Raw genomic sequence first — 27,147 nt, 5'->3', positions numbered from 1 at the left:
GTAAGTCTTACTTAGTCTGGGTCCCTGACCTGTAATAAAGGATTTGAGAAACATTAGCCATTTTGTTACTTTCTAAAGCATGAGAAGAAGACAAGCTATTTATCTCTGCCTTTTTATTAGATTTAGATTTAGATTTTATTAGATTTATATACCGCCCTTTCCCGAAGGACTCAGGGTGGTTTACAGGGCATTTTAAAATCACATCAATATAAAATACAAAGTTAAAAGAGAATTAAAAGATTAAATTATCCCTGAAAATAAAACCCCAGTTAAAATTCTCAGCCTGGGTCAGAGAGCTCAAAGAGCCAAGTCTTCAGGTCTCGGCGGAATGAATGTAGGTCAGGGGTAGTCCTGAGCTCCATGGGCAGCTGGTTCCAGAGGGCAGGCGCACCCACAGAAAAGGCCCTCTCCCTGGGTGTTATCCACCGGCAATCTTTTACCGGCGGCACCCTGAGAAGACCCTCCCTCTGTGAGCGCACTGGACGAAGGGAACTTGATGCTGGCAGCAGGTGTTCCCTCAAATATCCCAGACCCAAGCCATTTAGGGATTTATAGGTCATCACCAGCACTTTGAATCTCACCCGGAGAGCAACCGGAAGCCAATGCAGCTCACGGAGTAGAGGTGTTACATGGGAGTATCGGGAGACCCCCATCACAACTCGCGCGGCCGCATTCTGCACCAGTTGTAGTCTCCGAATGGTCCTCAAGGGCAGCCCCATGTAGAGAGCATTGCAGTAGTCTAAACTGGAGGTCATGAGCGCATGAGTGACTGTGCGTAGGGCATCTCAGTCCAGGTAGGGTCGCAACTGGCGCACCAGGCGAACCTGGGCAAAAGCTCCCCTGGTCAAGGTTCGTATATGATATAAGATATCTTCTCCTGTTCTCTTTTTTTAAAGTCTGTCATATACTGTCCCAAAGGTGCTTTTCCAAGAGGCAACTGGACTCTGTTTCTACTTGAGGATGTTTCGCTTTCTCACTTACTTTATATAATCTTCATGCTTGCTTTATTTCCATTTTTCCCATATTTTATTAAAGGAAAGTACCCTGATTTTGTTGGTTATGAATGGAAAGAGAGAACAAGAAACTCATTATTCTGCTGCTATATTCTAGCTATGTGTCTTCCCTCTTTTTTGCTCTCTGGTTAGAAGTAATTTTGCAGGCAGTGGGACTTAGAGAAAATAGATATGTTTTCAGCTTTCACTCTGTTTTCTAGCTATTTCTGAGTAGACATGAATGAAAGAGAGGAGGAAGAAGGAGGGCAGGTAATTAAATAACCTTACAAAGAGATTTCAGACTTTATTTTTTTTTTGGAGGAAGACTGGAAGAAGGGGGAAGAGAGAATAGTTACTTAACTCTCTGTTTTACTTGTGTCAAATCACTATAGCAATTGTATTTAGGAGTAAATTATGAAGATGTATATGTCATAAATGTTCTGTTGAAGGGCTGGATCATTCTACTTGGAAGAAAAATGTGGAGAGAAAAAATGTTGTGAAGTCTATCTATGGAGTGAAACTATTCTTTATTTTATTCATTTATTAAATTTATATGTTGCCCATCTTACTATCCAAAGTGACTCTGGGAATTTCCACTTCGGCCATAATAACCAAAGATGCCATCATTAATTAAGTTTTGAAAATACTGGAATACCAAAGCAGAAAGAGTAGCAAGATTGCAGGCTGGTAAATGTGTTGTATAGAACACAAGTGAGCCAGATGTTATAATGGTGAAACTATTCTTTATTTTATTCATTTATTAAATTTATATGTTGCCCATCTTACTATCCAAAGTGACTCTGGGAATTTCCACTTCGGCCATAATAACCAAAGATGCCATCATTAATTAAGTTTTGAAAATACTGGAATACCAAAGCAGAAAGAGTAGCAAGATTGCAGGCTGGTAAATGTGTTGTATAGAACACAAGTGAGCCAGATGTTATAATAGGGCAAAATTGTTTTATGATTGACTTCAGAACTACAAACATGGGATTTAAAAAAATAAAAATTAAGAAGAATATTTGACAACACTTTCCTTTCTTAGGAAAGGACTTTGCCTAATGGAGAGAAGAAGGTTCAGCTATAGCTAGAGAGGAGAAAGTTATTTAAAATTTTAAACCAGGTTATAGTTGTATGTAACCAGTCACAAGTAGGTGCTGTTAAGAAAAGATGCTCATTGGGCAAATTGTTTAATGTAATTTTACAAGCAAGACCCGTAAACCAGATAAAATGGTGACAATTCCTTAGGTGAAGTGAGAAGCATAACCTCAGAATATGGGCAAAAAAGCATATATTTTAACATTAAACAACTTATCTATAATTATAACATTCTTAGATTTGAAAAGGTCAAATTAAAAGTATTCTGTATGCTATGCATTATTTTATTTGATACTCTGTAGGAGTGACATGTCTTCTTTTAGAAAGTACATTTTGAGGATTTACATTTATGCATCAAGGAATAGCTCAAATGAGTAACTTATTTGCATATTTATATATAATGATAACATCACAGTGCACATTTTTTCCTAATTTGTATGAAATATCTTCCAATACTCTTAGTACAATAAAATGAGTATCTTTTTGAGCTTCTATTTTATAAAATCCCATTGACTAAAATGATCAAAGATTATATAATAGATTTTAAAACTCATCTCCATTTGTTATTAATAATTTCTATAGCACTTTTCCTGGTCAAAGTGCTGTTCTAAAATTATGTGTTCATTACACTTCAGCAGAAATTTTTTAGGACCCTTTTCTGTGATAATTTATTATTCTTCATTTATAAAGAAGCAAAGAGTTGCCCAATGAATAGTAATTTCTGTTCCTCTATCTCTCTGATACTAAAGATACCAGAGACAATGCTTTTAGAACAAATTACCATGTGAGTACTAAATTGGTCCCCTGCTAAATTGGTCCCATAACATAGCTAGATATGCAAAGATACATGAAATTTAAAATGGATGGAGATCAAGGTTCAGGCTATAGTATTTTTGAATTGGGGGTCTTATGAAGAGATTTGGCTGAGTTATATTTGCAAGAGTTCAGTCAAAGATTTGTAAGATCATCTATGTAACAAAAGTAATAAAATACGTTTTGGTACATAATAGTGACGTCTTGAAATTTATCCTTATGTGGAGCTGTGTGGATAAAATATATATGCAAGTCACAATATTCAAATTATATCAAATGTGGGAGTGGAAATAAATTTTTAAGTATCTTTGCAAATCAAAAGAGTCATGATGGTAAGAATCTTGAAATCCTGGCAAGGATCTTTGATTTTAGTTGAATTTTTATCATTAAAGATAGTGAGACATATTTGGATGGTACTAAAACATAAATTAAAATTCTTGCCTCATGGAAAATTTACTTCTAGAACAATTTTTATTTAAGGATGGCAGTAATACTGTAATATACACTTAAAAATATGGGCAGAAAATGGAGTTAATTTCTTAAATCAGTTTATAAGTAATTCTATAGATACAATGTTTGATAGATTTCAAAAAGAATGTGACAATGGCAGCCTTGGGAACAGCTATTATTTTGAGTATCTTAGATGAGAATTTTAGAGGCTAAAACTAATAAGTCACTTTTAATAATAACCGAAGTAAAATACAAAGATAAATACAGATAATTTACAGAACTCTGGAATAAGTAATTTGAGCTCTAAATCAGGGGTCTCCAAATTGGCAACTGCTGACTGAGAAATTCTGGGAGTTGAAGTCCACACGTCTTAAAGTTGCCAAGTTTGGAGACCCCTGTTCTAAACAATAGTAAATGCAATTAATTATTATCATTTAAATAAACTTACAAGGTTGTCTCTCTGAAGGATTTATCAGTTTCATTCCCATGAGGTCATTGAATTCTTTCCCATTAATTCCACCAAAAATATAGAGCTATTAATGCAAACATGTAAGAATCCTAATTAAATAGTTCATTTAAAATGCATTAAAAGACAATGAACAGAAATCACATTTAGGGAAATATTTATATCATAGCATTTCCTTTTCAAAAATATTTTGGACATTCCTTAGCTAATATACATTCCCTAGAGATTCTATAGCTACAGAGCAAACTGTGTAGTTTCCACCTTTTAAAATCAGAAATGGGAGGGAAGGAGGATCCATGGCCTGAAATGAATGTGGGCAGGCCAATTTTGCAGTCATTTGGTCAAATATTTTTGTTTAGGTGTTCCATTCAAGATGCCCACCTAATAGACATTCTGCTCTTTGGGTTCATGTTGAAAAGGACCTAATCAACCCTATTGTCTTTATAAGCTTAATATATTTGCTGTTTATATTAGTATATTTAATAGTATATTTGCTGTGACTTATTGGCTTAGGAGCCCTGGTGGCCGAGTGGTTACAATGCAGTACTGCAGGCTAACTCTGCTCACAGCCTGGAGTTTGATCCTAATTAGGGGTGGGTGGGTGTCAAGGTTGACTCAACCTTCCATCCTTCCAAGATCAGTAAAATGAGGACCCAGATTGTTGGGGGCAATATATTGACATTTTAAACTGCCCAGAGAGTGCTATAAAGCACTTACTACTCTTTTAAAATAAGGAGGCACAATAGCTTTCCCAACCAGTTTTTTTCCCTAAAAGCCATGTTGTGTAAGAATGCTAAGGATTTTAAATTCAACAGTGTATGGGAAGCACAAATCAAAGTAGACTATGGAAGACATTGGACTGGGACAAGTTCAAACAGATCAAGGATAGCAGCTTCTCACTTTAAAATTATTTTTACTTACTTGATTATGGAGAATAAATGCAACATGATTCCATCTGCAAGCTGGAGGGATCCCTATGTAAAGTGGCTTCTTCCACTTCATCCGAGCTATATAACATATCATAAATATTTTAAATGCTAATAATAATAATGCAATGTCATTGGCAAGATTTAAAAAAAGATTTTGCAGCAGATTACATAGTTATCGTCAATATTCTAAATGCAAAAAATGACTGAATATGCAAGGCTTTTTATATAATAGCAAGATATATTACAGAAAGAAATAATTAAAAAAGCTCTGAAAGAACTATATTAAAAATACTAATCTAATTATTCCACTGACTAGCAAGAACAAAGGAAAATAAAAAATACACCCTTTTAAAGAAATTGTTTGGTAGGTTTTATAGAAGGTTGTTAATTAATTCAAAGTTACTAAAAGCAATCCACTATCTCAAATCAAAGATAATACTGCGACAATATTGGAGTCTGAGAAATTAACGTGAAACAAGGAAAATAAAAAGGAGTCAAGAACAGATAATGCAAGCAAATGACCTCGATTCTGTCACACTAGATCAGTACAATGAATCTGAAATCAATGCATGTTATCTTTCTGTTGTCATTTTGTTCAAAATGCTATATCTAAGCTTATGAACAGGAATCACTAAGTGGCATCTAACTATGACTGTGCACTCTATTTAAAATTGTTTTTCTGATGTATTTAATCCAAACCTAATTGAGCTTGAAGATGGGTTGCCAGATGCGTAGATATCACAGAATAGGACAGGGGTGTCCAGCCTTGGCAGCTTTTAAGACTTGTGGACTTCAACTCCCAGAATTCACCAGCATGATTGGTTGGAGAATTCTGGGAGTTAAAGTCCATAAGTCTTAAAGTTGCCAAGGTTGGACATCCCTGGTGTAGGGTTTATTCCATGGATTCATGATTCCCATTGCCTGTACATATTTTTTCCCCCTTTATTTTGTGAACATCCTCTAGTCTATATCAACCACGCTCACAATTCAGACTAGATTGGAGTCAGACCTTCTCCATTGGCATTTTGCTTTTATTTTAAGTCTTTATTGTGCTGCTTTCACTGTTTCCTTTTTTTAAAAAAAAATTTATTAAAAGTTTTGAACAGAACAGTAAAAAATGGCACAAACTAAAAAAGGAAAAAAGAATAAATGCAAGAAAGAATATATATATAAAACGCCCTTCCCCTCCACAAGAAAGTTACTTCCAATCCCTTTCATTTCTTCATCCCCTTCTTGCTAATAAATACATTTCTTCCTCTTAGCAATATTAATCAAATATGTAATGTCCTCTTCAGTCTAGTTATCAGCAAACAGAATTTTAAGATTAGTTTATATAAAATTCAACAATGTTAAAAACAGTTTTTCTTTCTCACAACATACTTTTATTCTATAAAAATAGATTCAGTCTTAATATTCAAAATCCAAAACTCCTTTTGAAGTTTTCTGAGCTTTTAAAACTTTTTGTAGCCAATAACCTGTCTTGCTTTCTGCTGTTTAACTAAAATTCTTAACTAAAATAAAATATGGATTATAAAAATAAATGTTCATATTGTTATACTGAGGAATGAAGGCATTCGTGTAATATTTCCAGCCTTATCACTTTGCAGGTTTATAACTTCTTTGCATCAGTTAATAGACAATTTCCAAAAACAGCAAGGGAAGTGCAGGAACTTTAAAAGGCTCAGTTTGTGACTGGAGGAATTATGGCAAATTCCCCTCCCCCCATCCCAAAACTACTGTCTTGCAGTTCCTTCATGAGGAAAAGGAACAGCTGTAAGAGGAAACAGTTTGGGTGATCTTGTGTCACTCTCGTTTATCCAGAGAGGATAGTAAGGGCTGATCTACTCATTAGTGAACTTGTTAATGCTGCAAACATCAGCTCTGCTTTTCTGTGGAATTATCTTCAATATACTTTCATTGCACACTTTCATTGTTTTCTCATAATGAGTGGAACAACTTGCCTCTAGAAGTTATGGGTGCTCCAACACTGGAGATTTTTAAGAAGAGATTGGACAACCATTTGTCTGAATTGGTACAGTTACCTGCTTGAGCAAGGGGTTGGACTGCAAAACCTCCAAGGTCCCTTCCAACTCAAGTTATTCTATTATTCTATTATAATTTAGCTGACCAGCTAGGTGAAAATGCTTTTCCACCACACTTCTATAAGTCCTGAAAGTTTATTACCTATTTTAAATTTGACATTAATTTTCATAATTTCCAGTTTATTTAAAGCTGGAAAGTTATTCTCTAGGATATTTCCAAAGTGATACGAATAGCTCTCTACTACAGTATCGCAAACTACAAATTGGACAAAGGCAATACAGTCTGTAAATATTTCTTGCTGTCTTTATTATGTCTTTACTATAGGTAATTGATTTAGAACAGGGGTTCCCAACCCCCAATTTGTGGACCAGCACTGGTCCATGGGATGCCAGAGACCGATCCATGCAAACAAGTAAAGCCCCATCCATGGGATGCAGGCAGTACGCAAAACCATGTCCCCTGCAGTCCGAGAAAAAACCTCTCTCCATGGAACTTGTCCCTGGTGCCCAAAAGGTTGGGGGCCTATGATTTAGAAGCAAAAATAACCAATAAAACATGTATATTGTTTTGCTGAATAATGAAGAATGAGCAGTTGCTAACATTTTTTAACATGAAACATCAAAAGCAAAATAATATTCCCCTGAATTTAAGGGAACAATATCATAATTATTTTGCAGACTGTTATTGAGGAGGACATAATTTTGACTGTTTGCTACATTTAAAAAGTGTGAACAAAATATAGAACTTTCAAAGAGAAAATTTTAGTATGAAGGATAACCATTCAGAATTGATGAGCAGAAATTAATATTCGATATTAGCTTAAAGTTTAGAAGATTTTTATTCAAAAATATATTTCAAAATAACTTCCCAAAACAGATTTCAAACAAAATATTCATTCTTTCTCATTTATTCCTCTCCCCTACTCACCTAAACTTAATTTCATAATATCATTCTTTGAAATGATTTTGCCATCTTTGAACTCAAAAGTTCCTCCAAACAGATAAATGTCCTAAAAGGAAGAACAATGGCAGATATTACCATACTAATTTATCTTGTTCTTTGCTGATATTCTTCTTGAGCAAGTCCATCACAATAATGATTTTTTAAAAATATTTGTCAATTAGTTGATCATCAATAAAGGTAAAGGTGTTCTGAACCAGCCTGCTACCGGCCTTGCAATAAGGCAAACCCCTGTTCAAACAGTAGAGACTGGAGGCTGAAAAGCGTCTGCCAAGATTTATTACTCAAACAACAGAACAAGAAACAAAAACACTGGAACTTGAATCCTCAAACGGAAGGGTTGCTTTCAGCAACCAGCCCTTCCCCAAACACTCCTTTTATTTAGAGATCAAGGCGTGGCCTCCCTGTGCCTCCTCCCGAGGAGTCCCACAGCCTTTCTCTGTTTGGTCCTGCTCGACTGCCTCCTGCGTCGGGCGTCCTTGAACAGGGCCAGCTGTGGGTCATCATCCTCCGCACTATCGGGCTCACGCAGCTGAGAAGAGGGCCCCGGCTGGGAGCTCTGCGAAGCCTCCAAACCATCATCAGCCGGTTCGTCTTCCACACACTCCTCCTCCCCCTCATCTGAGTCATCCGAGACATCTGAGCCGGCTGCCGGACCCACAGGCTGGCCCTGAGTCACAACAAAAGGTAAAGGTTCCCCTGTACATGCGTGCTAGTCGTTTCCGACTCTAGGGGCCGGTGCTCATCTCCGTTTCAAAGCCGAAGAGCCAGCGCTTGTCCAAGGACGTCTCCGTGGTCATGTTGCCGGAATGACTAGACGCCAAAGGCGCATGGAACGCTGTTACCTTTCCACCGTAGTGGTCCCCATTTTTCTACTTGCATTTTTACGTGCTTTCGAACTTCTAGGTTGGCAGAAGCTGGGACGAGTAACAGGCGCTCACTCTGTTACGCGGCACTCGGGATTCGATCCGCCAAACTGCCGACCTTCTGATCGACAAGCTCAGCATCCTAACCCACATTGTAATATGGCAAACTTTTCTAAAATAAAACTCTTTTCAATCTTGAAAATGTTCAGAAGAAATCTCAGCATTATGGGGTTATTATCTGTCCATTTTGCTTCACAAAGGAGCTATCTCCTAATAGGTGTTCCTATGTTAATATAAAAGAGTGATTTTCCTAAATTACATACATATTGCTCAAGGGATACCAAGATTGCTTCCAGTTGTTGATGTCTGGAAGTCTGCTGTAAGCCTTTGTATTGCCCTGCACACCTTACTGAAGCTCTGGGGATACACGTGGACTATTATTTCTGGTTGCCTTGGAAATGGCCAATGTCTGCTAATTAGCAATCTGTTTAAAACAAGCTGGATTGGAATGCAGCCAATTCCCCTGCCTATCTCTCCACCTCACATTTCAAAGGACTCCAAATGATAGGTGTGATCTGCTAAACCACAGAGGCTTCATTTAACTCTCAATAACAGGGTTGAATAACATATTGTACAACTCTAAGCAAATTCTTAGTGTATAGGATAGAATGGGAGGCAGAAAGAATGAATAAGAAACAACTGCATTCTGCTATTGAAATCTTCCCTGTGCCATTTCAAGCTAAGGGACTTTCTAGGAGAATGACCAAGCCATAAGGGCAGAATCTGGATGCCTGCCAGCTTCCTGACCCTAATACTCAGAAGGGAATATTCAACTGGATACCAGTTATATTCTTTCTACTTCTGCCTGTCAAATAAAAGCTCAGGGTTCCCCACCTTGTGGAGCAAGCAAGATCTTGCAATTTTTCTTTTGATATTCTCTCATTTTCTGAGAATGCTACAAAAAGAGCTCAGTGGAGGATTTCTGAAATGGATCTGTCAGTGATATGTTGGTGGAAAACATCACTGACACAATGGATGTCAGTGATAGATGATGGATAAAATGCAAACAGATTTTGTCCTTTATTCCCAGTATTTCTGTCAACCCCTTCAAGGCAGGCAGATTCGGCAAATAACTTGGATATCTGCAAAATATGTTGTTGCTAGTAGAGTATTGCATTAATGCTCTATAATAGTTAATTGTCATTCTGCAACAATTTTCTTCTCCTACATGTTCTCAGGGTTTCAAGACATCCCATCACAATTTTCCTGAAAATTCTCTTATTAGTGGAAGCATTGAAAAATATAGGAAGCAGATTAAGTTCTTCAATGTCAGTGATGTACATAGTATTTTATACAGCTGAAAAGGCAAAATAGATACCTGTTTCAGAAAAAATCATAATGTGAACTGTGAGAGCTAAGTGTCTTTGTTCTCTAGCATAATTTTTACTAACTTCTTCCTATCCTATAACAATATTGGATGAATTATTTGCAGAACTTGTTCAAAAAAATTAATTATGTAATTCAATGCAGGGTGGTGGTTGTTTTTGCTTGCTGCCCCTGTTCCCATGTCCCCCTCACGTGGTTTACAATAGCAACTGACTTCCAATTACGTAGCAATAACATCATCAAAATGGCTCAATTCATTCATAAATCAAGCTACAATGTGTTTTTTCTCTTTTGGGGTTAAGCCTAAGTAAAACTTAACATTTTAGCAATCTCACTTCACATATGGTTAACAACAACAACAATAATAATAATAATAATAATAATATAATGTTGGAAGGAACTTTGGAGGTCATCTAGTCCAACCCCCTTCTCAGGCAGAAAATTCTATACCAGTGATGGCGAACCTTTTAGAGACCGAGTGCCCAAACTGCAACCCAAAACCCACTTATGTATTGTCAGGTGCTGGGTGGGCGTGCCCATTGGGTGGATGTGGCCAATTGGGTAGGCGTGGCCAACTGGGTAGGCGTGGCTGCGGTGGTAACAGCAGACTGGGTGGGACTAAAAAGTTCAATCAATCAATTCCAACTTTGCAAGATCTTTTTTTCCCTGTGAGAAGTTGAAATGGATTGATTGAATCTTTTTTTTTTTTTGCAAGCGGCAGCGGAGGCCTAAAGCGAAAAAGTTTTATAAAACCCAGCTGAAGGCCTAGGACTGGGACAACGGCATGCGTGCCCACAGAGAGGGCTCTGCGTGCCACCTGTGGCACGCGTGCCGTAAGTTCACCACCACAGCTCTATACCATTTCAGACAAATGGCTTTCCAATCTCTCCTTAAAGACTTCCAGTGTTGGAGCATTCACAGCTTCTGGAGGCAGGTTGTTCCACTAATTGTTCTGTCAGGAAGTTTCTCCTTAGTTCTAGGTGGCTTCTCTCTTTGGTTAGTTTCCATCCATTGCTTTTTATCCTGCCCTCAGGTGCTTTGGAGAATAGCTTGTCTCCCTCTTCTTTCTGGCAAGCCCTGAGATATTGGAACTGCTATCATGTCCCCCCTCGTCCTTCTCTTCGTTAAACTAGACATACCCAATTCCAGCAACCGTTCCTTGTATGTTTTAGCCTCCAGTCCCCTAATTATCTTTGTTACTCTTCTCTGTACTCTTTCTAGAGTCTCAACATCTTTTCTAAATTGTGGTGACCAAAACTGGATGCAGTATTCCAAGTGTGGCCTTACTAAGGCATTGTAATGTGGTATTAACACTTCACATGATCCTGATTCTATCCCTCTATTAATGCAGCCTAGCACTGTGTTGGCTTTTTTTGGCAACTGCAGCACACTGCTGGCTCATATTTAAGTGATTGTCCACTATGACTCCAAGATCCCTCTCACAGTTGCTACTATTGAGCAAGGTACCTCCTATACTATACCTGTGCATTTGGTTTTTCTTGCCTAAATGTAGAACCTTACTTTTTTCACCATTGAATTTCATTTTGTTAGATAGCGCCCAGTGTCACGATCCTTCTGTATCTTAAGCCTCTCTTCTGGAGTATTGGCTATTCCTGCCAGCTTGGTGTCGTCTGCAAATTAATTTCATTGACGAACATGTTGAAGAGCACTGGGCCCAGGACAGAGCCCTGGGGCACCCCACTACTCACTTTCCTCCATGTAAATGCAGTTCTATTGAGGATTACACGCTGAGTATGGCCAGTCAGCCAGCTACAAATCCATCTGCTGGTGATGCTGTCTAACCCACATTTCAAGTAGTAGGTTGTGATCTACTTTATCAAATGCCAGCATTCCTTTGGTCCACTAATTTTGTCACTTGGTCAAAGAATGCAATAAGATTTGTTTGGCATGATCTGTTTTTGACAAACCCATGTTGGCTTTTGGTAATGAGTTTGTTTGCCTCTAGGTGTTCACTGATTCGTTGTTTGATTATCTTTTCCAGAATCTTCCCAGGTATTGAGGTCAGGCTGATACGTCTGTAATTTCTTGATCCATTTTTTTTCCTTTTTTGAAGATGGGAACTACGTCAGCTATTTTCCAGTCCTCCAGTAGTTCCCCAGTGCTTCAGGAACTTTGAAAGATATAGTTCAGTGTTTCTGAGATCACATCTGCTAGTTCCTTGAGAACCTTGGGATGTAATCCATCTGGTCCTGGTGATTTGAACTCACCTAGGCTGGACAGGTGCTCACTTACCATTTTCTTGCCTATTTTAACTTGTGTTTCTAATCTGTTTTTTACGGTACTGTTTTTGATAGGTTGGGCTGTTTTTTCCCTTTGTGTAAAGACAGATGCAAAAAACAAGTTAAATAGTTCTGCTTTCTCTCTGTTGCTTGTCACCTTCTTGCCATTTTCTCCCACTAATGGGCCAATCATTTCCTTGACTTTTTTCTTGTTTTTTACATATTGAAAGAAGCTTTTTTGTTATTTTTTACTTTTGTCGCAAGCCTTAGTTCATTTTGAGCCTTAGCTTTCCTCACTTCATCTTTGCAGGCTCAGGCTATTTGCTGAAGTATGTTTGTTCAAGTATGTTTTAAAAATCTTATGTTACATACAAGTTGCTTTTCTGCAGAACACGTGTGAACTCTTGAGTTTTCAAAACAAAGTTCAAGATCCACAAGTTTTGTCAAGATTTTGGTGGGCAGATCTCTGGGCCTCATAGAAGTTGATTCAGCAAGTTCTTTTAAGGGCAATTCTGTACTCTTCTTCATCTGCTTCTCTCCCATTTGCTTCTTGATTGCTTCTTAAGCCAGATTCAGAAAGTCCACTCCATGTTGTGCTGGGTTGGCATTTCGGCTGGGGTTGTGCTCAGTTTGGACATGGCCACCACATAACCTAATTGGTTGTTCTCCAGATTCTTGCCTTTTCCATCCTTGCAAGGAAGGCAAGCTTCACAGGATGACTCCTGGGTGGACTGTCTACTGCCTGCCTTTTCATTTTCAGAATTGTTTCCCTCTCACTAGTCCCGATGGCTTTCCTCTGCTTTCCCAGATATTTGCAGCCACAAATGGATTTGTAGCTGGCTGACTGGCCATACTCAGCGTGTAATCCTCAATAGAACTGCATTTACATGGAGGAAAGTGAGTAGTGGGGTGCCCCAGGGCTCTGTCCTGGGCCCAGTGCTCTTCGAAATGTTCATCAATGAAATTAATTTCCAGACGACACCAAGCTGGCAGGAATAGCCAACACTCCAGAAGAGAGGCTTAAGATACAGAAGGATCACGACACTGGGCGCTATCTAACAAAATGAAATTCAGTGGTGAAAAAAGTAAGGTTCTACATTTAGGCAAGAAAAACCAAATGCACAGGTATAGTATAGGAGGTACCTTGCTCAATAGTAGCAACTGTGAGAGGAATCTTGGAGTCCTAGTGGACAATCACTTAAATATGAGCCAGCAGTGTGCTGCAGTTGATCTGACTCTAACCCAGATCCTTTGTTCCTTTTATGATTCCATCTGTTAGGAAGCACCCAGCCTGGCAGGGAGGAGGATCAAGCATGTAGTTAGCCTGAGGTCACTGTGCAACTGCAAAAGAGGTAGGACTGTTTCTCTTCACCCCCAAGTTCCTTAGAGTCTTATCTAAATGTTGTCAAGTATGGGGAGATTCCTGTGTTATTGGTCAAAAACAATAAAAGTAGTTAATTTGAACTCTGCAAACAACATCTGGTTCTTTGTGCCTGACACCATCCTGGCTCGGTTCTGATAGTACAATAATTACAGCAAATAGAAACTGGTTGTTCTTTTGCTCCTATGCTCCATAGAGTCCTCTGTAGGTCTATGGAATAGTTGTGCAAGGAAGATCTAATAATTCAGATTAACAGAAACAAGTAGCAATGTTCTTTTTTTTTTGCAACCTAAAGATGAAGGAAGAAGAAAGGGAGAGAGGGAGGAGGAAGGCCTTTGCAGTTCTCTGGGCAAGGGGTAGGAAACAAAAAAAGGGAAATGTATTTCACCCAACCCAGGACAGAAGGATTGCCCATGGTAGTGACCAGCAGCTGGGGAGGGGGTGGAGGGAGCATGGCAGGCACTACAGCCAATCAGTGGCTACTATTAGAATAGACCAAAGCACTGGACAACATCCATTCTGATGCACTGAAGATGGCTCAGGTTGGAGAACAGCAGTTCTGAATCATAGCCGGAAAACATGGCTGTGGGGGTGCAATTGCGGTGACAGAGGGTGAAAGGAGGAGGATGTCATTCATTCCTGCCAAGCAGAAAGTGCACATCTGCCCTAAATCTTTGCAGTCAAGGTTTTCTGTCCTCAAATACAATGGAAGTAAAAGCACCTTAATTTGTAATAGGCGAGTAAAATGTTCAGTTGTTTACCTTATCACTGTGTGCTGTAAATGTATGATGTGATCTTCCGAAAGGCTTTTCTCCCTTTACCTCACACTTTTGCCACATTAAAGATACTTGGGGGAGAGGATAGAAAATAACATAAACATCTTTCATTTGCTTTTGTTCTATAGTATCTGAAAATAGCACCATTCTAGTCCTTTAACATTTACATCCATTTTTTTTTCTTATAAAAGCATATTAATTCACCAGGCTGCCCAAAGACTGGATTCTTTGATGTGATTCCACTTTTTCTCCCCTCACAATACTTATGCTGCACTATCTTTAACTTTAAACCTACATTGCTTGCAGTGTTAGAGTATGGGTGAGGATTTGTGGAAAATTGCAAGAGAAGCAGCAAACAGCCTCAAACATTATTAAGGGAGCCTATCTGCATAACCATATTTGGACAAATTTAGACAAGAGTCATAATATCTCTCATATGTGTAGCGCAATATTTAAAAACTCAAGCATTGACGAAACAGAATTTCAAAATGCCATCTTAAGAGTTAAGTTCTATGGAAGCATATTCATAAATCCCTGGATAAGGCCAGTGAAGCAGTTTAGGGTAAAGAGGCTTTAGCACAAAGGTCTTGAACCAGGGAATATACCCTACACAACATAGCAACGTGCAGTCTGTTATAGTTTGCCAGTTCTTTGTTAGAATCTCAGCAACCAATGGCATCTGTGGGGATTGGTGGGGTGAAATGAAAAAGTCAAGATGGTAGTTGTGTCATTGCAATTAAATTCCCAACATTGACAACATTGTACACACATAAGAAGGTGTAGGACTTTGTCTGCCATCTTCACTTTTTTGTCATCCTTGTAGGCTCCACAGCTAGTAAGGTTTGTTGAATGAAGGCAAATATACGTGTCCCAGGATAATGTTGCAGGATCCACAGCTAGTGGATAAATCTAAATCTAGAGATTTAGTCTTCCAAGTTTTTGGACTCATACTGGAGCCCATCCCTGGGGAACTTCTCTCTATATTCTGGCAGAGGGAAGTTCCCTGATGATGGGCTCCAGCACAAATCGAAAGCTTGGAGGACTAAACCTCTGATTCTAGTGGCAAATGCAGACTGGATGCTGCACTGAGCTTTGTGTTAGATATAGCTCTTATTTTGTGAAACACTTATAAAGCCAACACTGATCCAAATGGGGGTCAAAGACACCATCTGTGTGGAAAGCTTTCCCCCTTTGTTTTACAACCAGAATCATCCACGTAGATTGGAAAACAAAGAGGGAGCAATCCAGCCTTAGGCAGCAAACTAAACTAGGGTAGGCAGGCATCAAGTGTCACCAGACACTGCTTTTGGTGTCTCCTAACCTACCATGTTTTCCTGAAAATAAGACTTAGCTTGATTTTTACACATGCACCTAATATAAGCCCTACCCCGAAAATAAGCCCTAGTTTTGGGGCGAGGCACATATGTAAAAATCAAGCTAGGGCGGGAGTGGGGATGGTGGAGCTGCCCCACGTGCCTCACACCCACTTACCTTAGGAGTGCTGCAGCCAGGCCTCCCACGCCACGACACCTGTCACGCTGAAGCCTGAGTTCTTCTGCAGCCGCTTGCAGCCACACACCATGTGGCGCATTGCACTGCTGCTGCCACTTGCAGCAGGAGGCTGCATGGGTCATTGCGCTGATTGTGCTTCTGCTTCTATTCACGGCACAGAGCCACGTGGCTCATTGTGCCAATTGCACCACTGCTGATGCTTGCAGGCGGCCGCAAGGCTCGTCACACCATTTGCACCACTGCCACTGCAGTGCGTTCGGCATGATGACCCATGCGGTCTCTTGCTGTAAGTGGCATATGGCTGCAAGCGGCCACAGAAGAACTCGGGCAGCGGTACGACAGGTGTCGGGGTGTGGGAGGGCCGGCTGTGGCAACCTTAAGGTAAGCGGGTAAGAAATCCCCAGAAAATAAGACCTGGGGCCTCTTTTAGAGGGAAAAATATATATATAAGACTGGGTCTTATTTTCAGGGAAACACGGTATGTGATTTAAAGAAAATATTCGTCTAATAACAATATTAAATTAAAAGCTAGAATGCTATAAAGAAAATCATTTGCCTCTAGCATTATGCTGGCTGCAGGAATACCTTTGGATTCTACACAGGTCCCATCAAATTGTAGAGAACTTTATTTGACTGATGATGCCTAACCTGATGGTCATTTTGTAAACACACCTAGCACATGCTCTCAAAATCCTAGATATGTCGCAGCCACACAAAATTGCCTACTCTGCACTATGCTATGATTGCATAGCTTAGTTGAATTTAAATTCCACCAAAATCAGTGAAACTTAAGTTACATGGATCATTTTTTACATTTTCTTGTGTATCCTCTTTTGATATTGTGGTACTCCATTTGCCAAAGAATTCAGAATAATGTATTTTCCTGAGTACCATATTTATCTGAAAAGAAGGATGATCCATCCTCATCCCCTAGGGAAGATTGGTTGCTAAGAAATCAGGTTTTTGTCAGCTAAATGAATTGTCTGGTTGCCAAATTATTTATTTATAAGGCATCCCACATTAAAATGAGTGTAAACGGCATCCCATCTGTAGTAAATTCCGATGAGGTCAATGGCTTTCCCTCCCACATTAATATGTGTAGGCTAATTCTGTGCTGGGGGATACATCTATTTAGCTCAATTTACTCCATGTACATTTTATAGAGACAGGAGAATAAATCACTGGACACTGATCTGTTTTCCCCTTCCTTTTACAACAAATGGGCAGATCTTTTCTCCTAGAAGGAAATGTATGCATTCTATAATAATACCATATTCTCAGCAAATGAAAGGTGACTCTGCCCCATTTACAGATAAGTGGGAAGCCCTCGTCTTCCTTTTTGGTAAATATAGTAGGTAACCATCTGAACTCCTAGTAGCAGAAATTTGGGGGGCTCTGAAACTGCTAAAAAGATATCCATAAATGGTCCGGGATTGTCATATTTATTTTCATCTCTTCATTGAATCATTACTTTGCTAACTTACAACTGCAGTTCGTAAATCAAACAAAATGATTATAATGAAAAGCACCTGTGTCCAGGGCATACACATCAGTATAATATTCATCTTCATTGGAACGGCCGCCAAACATATAGATGATTTCTCCAATGGTAGCAAAAGCGTGGCCGGACCTAAAAAAGTGCAATGCCATTTGAATTAAATGCTGTATTTTCCAATTCAGAAAGAAAGGTTTCTCAAAGTAAAAGAATGTCAATGAGAATGTGCTAAACACTGAAAATAATGATTGGGCTCACTTAAGTCATATAATTTCTACCATGCTTTTTTTTCTAAAGAATATTTCTGAAGCTATAAATCTGAAGCCATTCTTTTTGGCCATAAAAGATAATGTTTTCTTCAAGTCAACCTTACTCTTGGTCTTCACAGATAAACCCATGTAGATTTCTGGTCTTTTTCTGATATGTTTGTCAACCTTCCAATCTAGCTTATTGTTCTGGTATTTCTTGGTGAATTCCCATCCAAGTTTTATCTTGTAGGCAATTGTGGGAGGAGATTTCCCTAATTTTGGAATATGCTGAATCTATGTGCCAGCCTACTAGCCTAATCTGGAAAATCCTCAGATGTGTGAATTTAAACTCCCAGAATGTCATGTTGCTGTGAATTTGTGGGGGGAGGGGGTAGACACACACACATCTGTAATGGGATCACATTGGAAAAGTTGCATCCAACATGTGCCTCTGAAAATCTACAGTAGATCTCAGTGAAAGAAATGAAATTAACTTCAGTATTGCAAATAAAACTGGTTTGAAAAAAAGGGCACTTGCTATTCACAGGTTCTAATCATTTTGATTGAAAGATACATCCTCTCACTAGTCCCACTGGATTTTCATCAGGTGTGGGCAACTAATAGACTATTATTCATTTCCAAACTCTTATATTAATGTTTTCCTTAGGAGAGCAGGACACCAAGAAAGGTTTGCTTCCCATTATTCTGGCCAGGACTTGCAAGATTTATTCCATTTACCAAATTTGCTCCAGACTGTCATTTAAGAGCATGCTAAATGAAACCGCTCTCTGCTGTTGAAAGTTTTTGTCCTCCATGAACTGCTTCTTCCATACATTGTTCAGTCTTTTCCTGCATCAGAGAGTCTGAAACATGGATGGCAGGAAAAAAACCAGCGGCAAATGTCTTTGAAGTAAATTCTGATTAAGTCACTTAATAATAACACTAAATCGGATAACATTAAAATACTATCTGTATTAAGAAATCTCACACTGAATGTAAAGTGGACAAATATTTTGCAAGAAACACCATGAAGCCACTAGAAATGTTACTCAAATCAGAACAAGAATGTCCTCTTCTTCTATCACTGGGGAGAGAATACCCTACTGAACAACTTTTTTCAAGACTTGATTAAATATTGTACCACGGCATGAAAACTGGAAACAGTTGTAGGACTGTTGCACTGAGATCACTTTCAAGGGGATGTACTGTATATTCCACCCTACTGTGAGAGCTACAAGCTGTCATTTGGAGTTAGCAGTGATGGCTTATAAATGGTCTATTGTTTTGAAGAGTAATCCCACATATGCTTTTTGCAAAAGTCAGTCTAAGGGGGATTTACTTTGAATGAAGGATGTAGCTATAGTCTCTTCTCGACACTCTGTGTGTGAGAGCTCTCTCTCTCTAGTGCTATTGTGGAAGATTATTGAAATGAAGATGAATAGATGATGTGCAACTTTTTCTTCTGTGTATTTCTGTATAAATGACATCTCTTATATTTTTTTTACATAGCATGATTTACATTTACATAGCACATTTTTTTAAAAAAATTATTAGAATTCTCCCCTTCTCCCCTTACCCCAAGACATTTATTATAATTAGATTTTTCTTTTTTAATCTACTGACAAAGCCAGGCTCAATCGTGTTGACTCTTGAGCTTTGGTATAGATCAGGGGTAGGCAACCTCGGCTCTTTTATGGACTTCAACTCCCAGAATTCCTGAGCCAGCTTGGCTGGCTCAGGAATTCTGGGAGTTGAAGTCCATGAGTCATAAAAGAGCCGAGGTTGCCTACCCCTGGTATAGATCTAAATCTCAGGAAAGGTGCTGAGTTCTAGCAGGTGTAATGTGGATTTCTGTGGGAGAGTCAAGGGAGTCAGTCTGACAGAAGAGCATCGTGCCATCACAATGCAAGCCCTGCCCTTTTGTAATGCATTTTGAAATTTATTATTTATTTATTATTATTATTTATTAATTTGGTTTATATACCGCCCTACTCCCAAAGGACTCAGGGCGGTTTACAAGGCAAAATTTAAAAACAATACAATATAAAATTAAAATTAAATTAAATTAAGTCTAGCCGCAAAAAATTAAAATCACAATTTAAAAACATTAAACCCCTCAGTCCAGACCAGATAGCTCAAAAAGCCAGGTTTTTAGGTCCCGGCAAAATGAACGAAGGTCAGGGGCAGTCTGGAGTTCCGTTGGCAGTTGATTCCATAGGGCAGGCGTGCCCACAGAGAACGCCCTCCCCCTGGGGATCGCCCGTCGGCAATCCTTGATTGGCGGTACCCTGAGGAGGCCCTCCCTGTGGGAGCGCACAGGACGATGGGAAATTGACGCTGGCAGCAGGTGCTCCCTTAGATAATCCGGGCCCATGCCATTTAGGGCTTTATAGGTCATCACCAGCACCTTGAATCTCACCCAGAGGGCAACTGGAAGCCAATGCAGCTCGCGGAGAAGAGGTGTTACACACAGGTCCAAAAGGGGTACAGCTTGTATCACTCGATTTCATTTTGATAGAAGTAGCAGGAACCTACAGATGCCCCAGCTGGGAAATGTTTATTGTTATATCTGACAAGCATGGGCTTCTAACAGACGAAGAAATATGATCTTTTGTTCTGTATTTATTTTCCCTTATCGAATGCTAATATTTTCTGTTTAGTTGCCTTCCTGAGAGATATTTCCTGTCAATATTATATCTTCCATTCAGGATTTACTTTACTTATGCATTTACTGCTTTTTGTATCTATGATCTACTCATACTCTGCTGGAACCAAGCATTCTTATAAGGTTTCCTTGTCTCCCTAGCAAAATTCTGTGGTTCTTCTGACTTCCTTATGAATTCTCAGGTTTAGAAAGCTGAATAGATAAAATCAATGTTTCTATTTTCTAATGATTTCGCATATTAAGATTTTATTTATGTTAATTTTTAGCTGGAACTGATTGCCTTAGTTAATATGTATTTATTAAAAATTGGATCAAGATGCAAATTAGGAGATAATCACATGAATGGGCAAAACATGTTCTGCTTAGTGATTGGTTTTTTTAAAAAATCGGATTTCCATAAAAATGTAGCTATGCTTTTAGTCTCAGTTGCCCTAATGATGTCTAATTAAGTTGCCAAATATGTTTTCCTTTAGATCATGCTTTTTTTTGCATGAACCGTTTTCTGCAAGATTGTTGGAAAACCAAAACTGTTCAAGAAAAAAAATAAACCTGCTCCATCAGATCAACTTAACTCATTTTATCTGGAATAGTGTGTGTTTATTACGTTCACATTTTCTCCTCATATTCTCTTTTCCAAAATAAGCATATTTTTTTTAAAAAATTATAAATTTATTGTATTAACCAGAGACTTATCAGTACAGTAAAACCTTCATGCTGGGGACTGCATGGTTGCAAAATCGCCACTTGTATTGTTAGGATTTTCACACGTTTTCTTGAAGTCATTTGCTCAGTTATTTGAGCAAATAAATCAATTTGTTTCACTTCCCCACTGATTATCCTACTTTAACGCTGAAAGAACGACTATTTGGCACAATGGATCCAAACAATCCAAGCAGATGGATAGGGTAGCACACCCCTTCCCAGTCTGATGTTACAGTTCAGTTACTTAGACTGTAATGCTAATCATCCACAGTTGGAATGAGAATTGAAGATACTGGCGGGAGGATGTAGTTCTCAGTGTGAGATACTGAATTGGAGATGGCTGAACTATAGAATATGAGGTGGTTCAGTTTTGTGGAAGCCTATCCACAAAAAGATTTTCCAGGAATGAAAAGTCATTACTCACCTAGATCTATAAGAATTAAGAATCCTTAACACAATTTATCTGGTGTATTTAAGCATTTAGTTGCACATCAGACAAATTAATAACCAGATTACAGATGAGAAGACTGAAAATGACAAACTGGATTGCTTAAACCACTTAATGAATCCACACTAAAGTCAAGAATCAACCCAAGTATATATGGATTTATAGCTCAATCCTTTGGCCATAAATTCTGCCCTCACACTCAATCAAGTCAAGAATGTGACACCTATGCAGCTAGAAAAATCTACTCTGGAAACAGCTCTATAGAGGTCAATAACTTTTTCTTCTGCATGCCCCATTGCTTTTGGCTCTGCTGCAAAAACCTTTGGAATACCTCTTGACATTTTAAAATGTACAACAGCAGTATTAAACATCTTCTAAGCTTACTTAAATAAGTTTGTGATCCCAGAACACTAAGAGCCATTGTACCCTGGTTCCCTTTAATTGCCTCTTCCTTGATGTATATGTGAAGTCCTTTCCTCTGAAAAACGTCTGCTTGACCAATGCCACCATCTCCCAATTGAGATTCTGTACGTACATGCCTCTCATTCAGGGCTTCCCTTACTTTTATGAGTCACAATTCAGAATCTGACTAACTGAATCTGATGATGTAGTTCCACCTGAGCCTGTGCATTGGGATTGTCAGCCTCAAGACATAGTAAGGCAGGATTCAATTGAGGCTGATCAGCCACATGCATCTACTGTTCAGCTGGAGCAATCAGACAAGGCACAAGCTCTAAGTCTAAATATCTACAGAAATGAGCAGAGCAATGCTCCTCAATGAGACTCCTTGCTAGGCAAAGAGGCATGAGTAATTGCAGCCAGCTGTCTGGAGACAGGTTTAAATAGCTGCTTTGCTTGCAATATTTGTTGGAGACAATCATTTAGTTTTATACCTTGTGATTCTTTGACTATATCATTACCTGATTTTGTTCTTTGTCACTCTTGGATTATATTTGGACTATGCTTGGACTGTAAGCAATGTTTTTCAGGCAAGCACTCTCTGCTAAGCATTTGAACTAAATTCATGACTGCTGTTATCAGCTTAACTGCAGTGGCTACTGCTTGGCTGCATGTACTTGCTTCTAACCTTGAAACAGAGCACTTATTTTCAGCCTATCAATGGTACTTCTCGCATTGCAATGTTTAATTGGTCTTCCAATGTGACAGTAACACAGTTACTTAAAAGCCCCCTTGTAAGGTTTTCCTTTGGGGTTTAATTGAAGAGTGGGATGCGAAGGGGATGGCAGGTTACTAGAAATATGAGTCTATGATGAAGAACAGGGTATTCATATATGTACACACATGCATGTCTTGCACCTTAGCCAGCGCAAGAAGTGTTTCACCGTTGAAACAATTTCAAAAATTGTATTTCATCATGCTATACAAATATGAATAATTAAAAAAATCAAGAGGATTTTTCAGCAGGATCTAAAACTATTATCTATAGGAAGGTGACATCTAGTTATCTGAATCCTGATCCCTTGAGAGTACTGCATAGAACAAATGAAACAGCTCATTATATGGCATTATACTATATTAAACACAGGATTTTAATTTAATTGGATTTACCAATTAAACAACTGCTTGAGGCTCCAATATTATCTACATTTCATGCTTCCACTGCCACACGTTTTCCCAGGATAGTTTATTTTTGCAGAAATTTTATTTTAAGTGTTACTATTTGTCTTTTTAAACAGTAACAAACTACATATTTACATATTTTCTTCTTGCAATAAAATATTAAAGGATGAATCATAGTGGTTTGGATCAAAATACAAATGAGAAAAATAGGATTATTCAGTATATTTTTATTCCTCAACATGATCCCCCCTACGCCAAAAGCTCCTTTTTGGAAATTAGGAGATCTTTCTGAAATAGCATAAAATCAAATGGGATTATTTTGTATGAATAAAAGATACATTAGAATGCAAGTAATGTTTAAATGATTATATTATTATCTTCCTTGTAATACATTCAAATATGCAGTTTAAAAAACCCTTAAAAATGGCATTTGTCAATTCTTAAAACTTGCTATTTTTATTACACAACTTTATAGTCCTAAAAAGTTCAATATCAATCTTGGCAAACGCAAAGCATAATAATGATTTTATATGCATACTTATGCCAATACAAAAATTCACTCCAGGCTGCTTAACTGCAATTTATAAACATGGCCCAAAGATTTCTGCTGTGAAGCATTCCTGTAACAAACATATCAATGCTAGAATGATTCATATAACCCACATTTCCTTTTGGCTGTTGATAGTCTAATTTTGTAATTGCAAGTTTGTGGCTCAGATCTTGCTCCAGATTTATGAAGCGGTTGAACACTTTCATTATGCTGAAAAGTAGCATGGGTCACATCTCTATATGTAGCCCTAAATTTAAGTGGAATTGCATTTGGTTCAGCTAAGAGAAATGTCAGACATAACAAGAAGTATCTTGTCAGCTTCATGGCATGACTCTCAAACAAGGATTATAACACACTTTAGACACATATTTTGTATGATGAAAAGTAAATCAATCTTAAGGTACCTTTTACTGTACCTCATGGCTTTCTGATGCATTATTTTAAAATATTTCTTCCCCAAGCAACATTCACAGAGGTCATTGACAGAATGCCCACTCTCACCTTTCTAGGGCTTACAAGGGGTGGCATATGGATATGTTGGTCTGGTAAAAGTCTATTTAAAGTCTGGCTTGTGGTTCCACTTTCTTTGAAGATGAAGAAAATTGCTCTGAATTTGTCATCCTTGCAGTATTGTGCTGGTGCATTGCACTCTTTAATGATTTTAGACTGGCTGCAATTTGTGTTGTTGCTTTTGTGCATATACCAAAATACTGTATTAATAACTCAAGTGCTCTTCTTCCTACTTGGAACATACATAGAACATTTCTGAAAATGGTTGTATGCTAACCTTGGCTACATTGTTGAAAGCCATGGATCAGGTGATTATTTAAATTATATATAGGAATCTTTTTACATGGTGCTATTAATCTAACCTGAGGTGTGTGATAATTGTTTCTGAATGAACATTTAAGCACTGAACTATGTAAGACTATTAGAGCTTAATAGTAAAATTAAATTTATTTATGTTTCTTGGGTAGTATCTTGATGAAATAAAATAAAATTTCCAAGATCATGTTTAGTCTGGTGAGATAATGCTACCTGTCAAACCCATTATGTAGATCAGACCATGAAATTATTTCCACAGGAAGGCTGTGGCAGTTTTATTGAAATCTTGCTAGTTTCATTGTGTTGCACCTCCTGCCTCTTCAATTAATTAGAGAGGTGTCTGCTGGAGCCACTTCTGAATTTTATCTTGTTCTGGACTTAAAAAAATATTTTAGTCCATTTACCTGGGCAACAAAGCCTTCATAACTCAACTCAAATCACCTTCCCTTACTTTCTACTCACTCTTCTGGGCAGCAGATGTTTACTTGTATCAATAATCATCTTACTGTTTGACACGTTAGGACCACTATATTATCCCCATCATCTTGATCATGATTACTTACCTAGTAATTAGAATGTCAAGCTAGGATTGTAAAGACTCGGATTCAAATCCTCATACTGATTGCTATTTCTTTAGGTAAGTTTGTGTCAATCATTATGTCTCAGCTTATCTTAAGCCACAGAATATTTGTGAGAACAAAACTGGAGGAGTGTTATATTGATCTGCTGGTGGAAGGGCAAGTGTAAATGAAATAAATATTGCATTTTTTTCAAAAGGGTAAAATTATAACAATGTCCTATGAGACTGCAGTTGATAATTTTTAAATGATTTTAGCTATCTATAATAAAAATGGCAAAAAAGAAATAACTGAACATTTCAGGGAGCCAAATATCCCTTTCATTAGGACTGAAGAGGGTGAGACATAAACTAAGTTTTTCCTGGACTTGAGCAAACTGTTAACATAGATTAATATAGATCAGCCTTCTTCTTGCAAGATCATCAAGAGAAGGGTCAGGTATCTTATTTTTTTTTTAGAACAATGGAAAAATAGACTAAAATTTGAATCCTGGAGCCTAGACTTAATAAGCAGGCCTTGATTTCTGTGAAATATAATTTAAAAATCTTTGGTGTGTGTATATCTACCTTTATTATTATCTGTGGTAAAGGGACAAATCTTGCTGAATCATGTTTGTGAGCTTTTTGATGAATAAACTACACCTAAAATAAGTGGTTAAATGTCTGGAAAGGTAAGATTTAAGTTTATGCCATGCTGGTGTGAAGTCTAATAGCTAGTTTTGCCTACAACCATCACTACTGGAGAAAATAGTGCTGAGAGGCTAAGGATTAAACTGTAGGTATACATCTTTTTAGGGACGCGGTGGCCCAGTGGGTTAGGACGCTGAACTTGTCGATTGGAAGGTCGGCAGTTTGGCGGGTCGAATCCCGAGTGCCGCGTAGCAGAGTGAGCACCTGTTACTCGTCCCAGCTTCTGCCCACCTAGCAGTTCGAAAGCACATAAAAATGCAAGTAGAAAAATAGGGACCACTACGGTGGGAAGGTAACAGCGTTCCGTGCGCCTTTGGCGTCTAGTCATGCCGGCCACATGACCACGGAGACGTCCTCGGACAAGCGCTGGCTCTTCGGCTATGAAACGGAGATGAGCACTGGCCCCTAGAGTCGGAAACGACTAGCACGCATGTGCGGGGGAAGCTTTACCTTTACCTTATACATCTTTTCCAACTCTGCTAATCAACCATGAAGTTGTGAATGACTTGGTTCCAAAATCAGAACCAAACTGTGACCCAGATGGACCAATTAGTCCAAACAATGGATTAGCAGGTAGGACACAGTATATCTCCACCAGCGGCTCCTATACAAGTTTTGACTAAAGATCTGCAAATATGACAGGAGGCAGTATAATCATTTTAATTCCTATCATATTTGCCAAATTGGTTACTGTTACTGCATCCTCTTTGCTTGACAAATACAATGGAGTCCAAATAATTGAACTGCCTTCTTGCTCAATTTAAACTATTTCATTGAAACCAGAAAACATCCTTGCCAACACAACATGCAAACTATTATTAATTAACCTAATGATATAGGGAACTAGAAAATAGGCACTTCCCCTTTTGTTTAAATTGACAACAGCTCAGACTTGGACAGCTAAAGTGACACATCTGAGAACTAACTTCAAGGATTCAATCAAGCAACTGATTGCCAACTGTGAAATTTGTCACCTCTAACAAGATAATCTTTTATTGTAGGGAAATTCCTGCTGAGTTTTGGCTGTTAGATTCAGATGTGGGCTGGAATGAAAGAGGATTAAATTACAATTTTACAGAGGGGTAAAACATGTAGGAGATAAAATCCTTGTATCTCAAGTGACCTGAGAAATAATGAAATGGCGCACCATAGGACTTTTTCTCTTTATAAAGGCCAGAGGAAAATAGATAGCTTAGGAAAACATAAGTTATAAAAACAAACGTATTTCTGTTAGGTTTCAAGCCAGCAACCTTCTATTTACAAGAAGACTGTTATAACCATTGTGTTACTGTAGTATTATTGGAAAACACGTGACTAGAAGGGTTCATTCAAGACAATGGTAATCATTGATTACTCCTCTTGCTGTGAAATGATTAGTAAACTGCTACAGTTAACTTACAATAAAGTAAAGCCCAAATGGGTATGTATGTTGAACATGATCTAAGAGGAAAAAG

At 38.3% G+C, this 27,147-nt stretch overlaps 1 protein-coding gene across 1 annotated transcript in view; it reads right to left on the bottom strand.

Moving 5' to 3' along the window:
• Window positions 1–27,147, bottom strand: part of LOC310633462 (host cell factor-like) — a gene marked incomplete at its 5' end in the record, with an annotated part of 79,632 nt that overhangs the window by 21,427 nt on the left and 31,058 nt on the right. The window contains 5 exons of the mRNA XM_083351168.1: window positions 3,802–3,886; window positions 4,741–4,826; window positions 7,719–7,800; window positions 14,386–14,471; window positions 17,442–17,542. Of these exons, the coding sequence (XP_083207294.1) occupies window positions 3,802–3,886; window positions 4,741–4,826; window positions 7,719–7,800; window positions 14,386–14,471; window positions 17,442–17,542 (440 nt within the window). The remainder of the gene's footprint in view (window positions 1–3,801; window positions 3,887–4,740; window positions 4,827–7,718; window positions 7,801–14,385; window positions 14,472–17,441; window positions 17,543–27,147) is intronic.

The sequence above is a fragment of the Vipera ursinii genome (assembly GCF_947247035.1).
Source record: "Vipera ursinii genome assembly, chromosome: 2".
NCBI classification, from domain to species: Eukaryota; Metazoa; Chordata; class Lepidosauria; order Squamata; family Viperidae; genus Vipera; species Vipera ursinii.
The sequence above is the reverse complement of the archived record's forward strand: the minus strand, read 5'-3'. Positions and strand labels throughout refer to the sequence as shown.